At 41.8% G+C, this 6,235-nt stretch overlaps 1 protein-coding gene across 1 annotated transcript in view; it reads right to left on the bottom strand.

Annotated features, from left to right (window-relative positions):
- FAM171A1 (family with sequence similarity 171 member A1) overlaps window positions 1-2,222 on the bottom strand; it is a 59,861-nt gene extending 57,639 nt beyond the window's left edge. The window contains exon 1 of the mRNA XM_006031704.3: window positions 2,147-2,222. Within this exon, the coding sequence (XP_006031766.1) occupies window positions 2,147-2,222 (76 nt within the window). The remainder of the gene's footprint in view (window positions 1-2,146) is intronic.
- Window positions 2,223-6,235: the final 4,013 nt, after the last annotated feature.

Here is a 6,235-nt window from a genome sequence, read left to right as displayed (position 1 = left end):
TTGCTGACCGACTTGCCAGCTTTTCGGTGGATGGTGAAGGTGATCAGCTCGTGGTCGCTGTCACCCAGCTTCCCATCGATCAGTAGGTCGCCGACTAGGTCATCCCCAGTAGCCAGTACCAGGTCGAGCAGCGCTTTGCCTCTCGTTGGCCCATAGACTTCTTGAGTCAGGTAGAGGTCATCCATGCACGAGAGGAAGCTTTGTGACCGTTCAGATTTTGCTGAGCGATCCTCCCACGAGATGTCCGGGTAATTGAATAGAAAAAGAAAACGAACAGAAACACTACAGCTTCCTTCCCAGCCTTTTCTCCATATCACTAGACATTGGAATAAGAGCAACGTTTTAACTTGAAGATCCCCTTTTAAGTAGATTTGAAAATTGAAAAGTGACAGGTCTGGCAGTTGTGAATGTTTTGTTTATAAAAGGATGCTAAAATTATAAGAAACCTGTGGAAAAAATCTTATGACTTAAGGTTTAAGCAATCAAAAGCTTAATGAGAAAGGCAGCTAATCTCAAATCTACTGTATCTACCAGTTTATCCACAGCTGGGGATCAGTGCTGTGCTAACTGCTCAAGTAAGCCAGAGTCTTTTTCCTTACTTTTGTGTTCCTCTCTGTTCCTCAGCAATCACATCCTATTTGTTTTTATAATAACAAGGACAAACCAAAACTACCAGTTTCAGTGAAAGCAACCACTATGCATAACTCTGTTTCAAGTACTAAATTTATTCTCAGCTATATAAAGAAAACCATTATCATTAAGGTTATCTTTGAGGGAAAAAGTCTCACAAAAGAAGGAATCCCCCCCAAAAAAAAACCCCCAAACTACCCCCCCCTTCCCCAAAAATCCCATTTGTATTTTTAATCTGGTTTTGGAGAGTTTTTGCTAAATCCAAACTTTCTTTCAGGCATCCTTTCTGTGCCATCTATTTGCTGACCCATGTTTTCCTCCTGTGAATTAAAAGTTTCTTTAAGAATTGATACTGTCAAGGGGGTCTCCCAAATCAATCATTCTGAAACTACTGTGCTGTATTTAAATAAGACAAATAATGAAATAACAGAAATGATCAGCTGATGAGCAGGGATGTCAGGCACACAGAACTTTTACTGAAATCAATGGACTAGAGTTCTGACACAGGAAATCATTCAGATCAACTTGCAGAAGCAATGCCTGGATGAACACCCCACCCCTAATCCTCCTCCATCAATGTAGGAAGCCCTCTGGTGCCAACTGGAGAAAGGGTGATTACTGGTGAGAAGCTTAACAAAGCAATAGTTATTGGGTATCAGTGGTACTACTGACATTTTCCTTTGGGAATCCCCTGTATGCATGGACCATGTCAGGCTATTACACAAGTACAATAACCCCTTACATTCCTAGACTGATAAAAAAAAATCAATCCCAGCTTCCTGTACATTGCAAAAAATTGTCATTATAAATTAATTTTATTTAAAACTACATCCTCCACTGAGCTTAGGGTTACTGACACTTAATGTTAATACCTATACTACTGACACTTATTTTTAATACCTACTTGCCAAATGGATAAACCTTTCCTTTTTTTAACCTTTGGTCCAATTGCGAGGTTATCCGCGTTTCTGAACAACAAGATTTTCATTTATCTGAGAGGAAATATTTTTCTTGGAAAAAAGGAGTGCTCTTCACTCTCTTGCCTTAGATGCTGACTTGGGTGTTTAAATATCAACATTTTGAGTAAATGTACCATAGCAAGAAGTCTTCACTGACCACTGAGATTTAAAAACAGTGGCAGAGTAAGTGTGTGCAAGCGGGGCTCTTTGGGAAAAGAAGAAGGGGTATATTATGTCTCTTATGTGGCTGGTCTCACAGACCCTAAACTGACTAGTACGAGTATTTTGGTAGGTGAATTTAAATGAACCACCTCAGATGAAGGAAAATGCAGCTAAAAGTAGAGATTTCAGGGACATCATCTATAACTCAATGGACCAGAACTGGTATACATAGTCACTGATTTCTATGGATCAGTACCAATTTACAGCAGCAGCTCACCTGGCTGGAATATTTTGGTGTTGATCTGATTCAGTATTTAGTTACCAAATGCATTCTTTCACATGGTATGGAGCAAAATGTGAGCATACAAGACATCAGAAGCACTTTCTATACTTACTTGCCAAACTATACTTGTAGAGTTGGGGGTGAATGATTCTGCCTTTGTATTTCTGCAGCTTTTCTTCATGGCCCATATGGCTGATGCATATGAATAAGTTACATAGGTAGAGTCAGGATTTTGAAAGGGGGTGAAGAGTGAGGAAGCAATGACTGATGCTGCCAGGTTGGCTGCACTGCTTAACTCCCAGCCTCCTCCCCCTTCCCCCCACAAGGCAGGTAGAACAAACCATGGGAGCAGCAGCTGGGGACTTCTTTTAAATCTCTGAACCAAGAAAGAGCTGCTTCCTCCCCCACCACTCAGCACTTGGCACACCCTCTCTTCCTCTTCATGCTCAGCAGCACCTTCCCTCCCATTTCCCTCCACCCTCTCTACCTAATGCCTCTGGGCACAGGAAGGAGAGATGCATATGCTCCTGTCCCATCCCATCTAGGGCATGGAGAATGACTGTGCAAGAAGTTGGCCTTGGCCAGAGACAGCAGTGGTGATAGGCAAGTTTCTCTTTTCTGTGCCTGCTCCCAGGCTGGCGGGGAACACCTGGAGGGGAAATGTACCTGCTACTGCTACTGCCAGGGTCCCAAGCCGAGTCTAGCTCCTGTGCAGCCACTCCCTGTAGCCCCAGCTAGAGCAGGACAGAAGTGACCCTAGGGCTTCCCTGTCCCCAGGTCAGCTAGGGACAGCAGTAGCAATAGGCAAGTCTCCCCTTCCTGCACCCAGAGGCAGGAGTAAAGAGAGGGACGGGAGAGGAGGGATCACTGTGCATCCAACAGAAGGGGAAATCTTCCCTGCTTTGGGGACTTAAAAAGTTGCTGGCTGCTGCTCCCGCTGTGTCTATAGGGGACCCAGATGCTGCTCCCTTTTACTGTAGAAAAGGGAGTATAACTGCACCAATACACCACTCTGGATCCTCCCTGCTTGTCTATGGACACACATCCTGATTTGGGAAGTTTGAGTTGTTGCTCACTAGCAGAGGCTCCATTCTCAAGAATGCAAAGGCAAAAATGTCTCTACTGGCATCTTTACTAGCTTTGGCATTAGAATTAAACTATGCCTTCTTCCTTTGTGTTTAGGGCACAAGGCCTTTTTCTTATGCTGAGAAGATACGGGGACTAAAAAACTGTTTTATTTAATTGCTTATATGTTCTCTGTAGTTATCTGGCATCTACTGAAATCAGACAAACATTCTCAAATCCAGGTCTGAAGAGCTTACATTCAGGAGCCTTGAAAGAACTAGTTGAATTCTCCACAAACCAATGTTACATTTGAAGAAAACTTGGGAAATTCCAGAGGCTGGGCAGCCTGCCACAGTCTCAATAATTAAAAGAAATGTTCCAGGGAAGTAAACAGAAGGTAGCTCGAGGGTGATCCTGGGTAAAATAATAGCACAGCTAATTTGGGATGCTACCGATAAAGAGCTAAAGGTCAAAATACAGGTAGTATCAGTCTTTATGGTTTCATGGTTTGTAGATCTTGTTAATCCCTGGATCTATAAACAGGGAAATAACAAATAGAACTAGGAAACTGTTCTTGCCCTTTTATGGAGCATTGGCAATATGGCTACTAGAACTGTGTGCCCACCTCATGTCCACACTTCAAAGGGGATGTGTAAATATTGGTGATGGGGCAAAGAAGGGCAACAAAAATGGTCCAGGGACTGGAAAACAAGATTTATAATGTGAGGATTAAGGAGCTTGACTTAATCAATTCAATGAGAAGGCTGACAAGCTATTTGATCTCTGCATATATGTAGTTATACATGGAGAAGATATAATACTGGTTGACTTTCCAGTCTTGCATAATAAGATCCAAAGGCTGGAAGTTGATGTTAGACAAATGCAACCTTGAAATAAAATACATTTTTTTGCAGTGAGGTAATTAAATATTGAAACTGAAAAACTGATTTCTACAAACACTGTGAAAAATGACAGTTTCTGCAATTTTGCATGCAACTGCTGAGGGAAAAAAAACTTACTAAAAATAAAATGCTAGCTTCTCAGTGGGAGCCAGTGACTACTGTGGCCTGGCTTCGCAGCCCACTGGGGAAGATGGGGGAGGGAGAGGAAAGGAACCACCAGTACCAATGGGAGCAGCCAGGATGGTGGCCGCTCCCTCTGTTGCTGATTGGCCAAGAGAGCTGCTTTTGGTGCAGCCCCGCCCCTCTCTGCCAATCAGCAGGGGGATGGGGCCACATGAAAGGGAGCTCTCAGCCAATCAGCAGCAAGGGACAGGGCAGCTGGGGCCCCTTGGCCCATCAATGTGGGGAAGGTTCACTACAAAAAGACTGCAAAAATGGTGCCTGGCAACATGAGTGGTCCATGACTTTGCCTTGGTGTGCTTTAAGTAAATCTCTACTTACGAGAGGAGGTACACACTCATTACTGTTTGGAGTCTAATAGAAGATTAGATATCTTTGGGAAGAAAACAACAGTAAAAGTAAACTTGAAACTTCTAGCTTCTGGAAGATTTGTGGCCTGCATCTAGAAAGCAAGGTTGGGTGGTTGTGGTGTTATCTTTTGGCTTTAGACTCTGTGAATCTCCCTCTTTACTCTCTTTTTCATAAAAGCTGGAGAGAAAACAGCATTGCCTGCATTGACCTTAATGTGCTCCTAACAGCTTTTTACTAAGACAACCATAATCAAATCTCATGCTTCAGGAATCAGAAAGGAATTCCAGGGCCCCCCAACAACCCATAATTGGTCAGATATATTCTGCCCCTCTCCCACCCCCTTTCCCCAAGCATCAGAGCTTTTTCTGAAGCCCCTCCACAGCTGGAGGTAGGTATAAGTTAGAACACATGAAGGATTGGTATCTGATTAGCATGTCTTGCTCACATGCTTAGGCCAATTGCCAGCTTGAAGTTGAAAAGGGATTTTCTTCCAGGTTAGACCTTTGCAAGAAGCTTTCATGTTATGTAACTTACAGCAAGATATATCTGTTGGGATCATCTAGGCATCTCTTGCTTAATAAATTCACTGCCACTGGAGGGGCCTCAGGCAATGGTGGTATCTCAGTCTCGCCTGTTCTTTGCCTGTAGCAGAATTTAGCTTCTGGAGACTGAACTGCTTTAGTATAAAATTATGGTGCTCAAAACCGGGGAATCATGGCCTGTTGTTGCAGGAGGTTAGATTAGGTGCTCTTATGGTCTCCTTCAAGTTTGAACTGCGTGAGATCTATAAAACATTTACAAAGAAGCTATCAGTTATTTAGCCCAACACATACAATGCTCAATGCATCTTATAATTAACATCTCAAGAGCCTGTTCAGTAAGCAAGCTAGAATACTCCTATGCAATCTCCAGTTATGACTGGGCTTCTGAAGAAGCAGGTATGTGGAAGGGTGAAGATAATAAAATAAAATATTCATCACTTAACTGTCCCATGTATAAAGAAGGATTTGCAAAATCTCAAGCTGCTGGAGCCTAGATTATTTATCAGTAAAAAATAATTTCTTGTAAAAACGGTAGGAATTTATTTTAATTTTTTTTAAGTGAAAATCATATGCAAATTTCCTACATGAGAACCTGATTCCCTATTGTTAGGTGATTAAACAGGCATTTATAATTAACCTGAAACTCACATGACTATGAAACTCATGAATAGCAATAGTTGCATTAACAGCCCGGGCTTTGATCTTCATAGAAACCATGCGAGACGCAGTAATTTCTTTTCCAAACTTTGCATTTTAGATCCTGCATTATATAAAGATACTGTCAGAAAACACAGATGGAAGTTGAGTTTAAAGGCTTTAGCTTGCCATACACGTAATGCATTCTTTACAAGATATGAAAAAGTAATCCCAGTTTAAAAAACCCTCTCCCCCTCAATAGTCCTTTCAACGCTGGGAAATCAATTATGTAACATTAATGTAGTGATGTTTTGTTCATTTGATCAGCATTAATTTTCCTGATCCAAGTAAAAAACACTGCTGATTCTACAACATCAACTACAAAATATTTCTAGGATGGCAATGTAGTAATGAACACAAGATACCACACAACCTCCAAAACTGCACCTACTACATCAGTAATCAAATTTGAAAATCTTTTGACTTCAAGTAACCATTGATGTACAAATGATTTTTTTCTTAGAA

Source organism: Alligator sinensis, unplaced genomic scaffold (assembly GCF_000455745.1).
Source record: "Alligator sinensis unplaced genomic scaffold, ASM45574v1 scaffold114_1, whole genome shotgun sequence".
Lineage (NCBI taxonomy): Eukaryota > Metazoa > Chordata > Crocodylia > Alligatoridae > Alligator > Alligator sinensis.
This window is presented reverse-complemented; position numbering and strand designations above follow the sequence as displayed.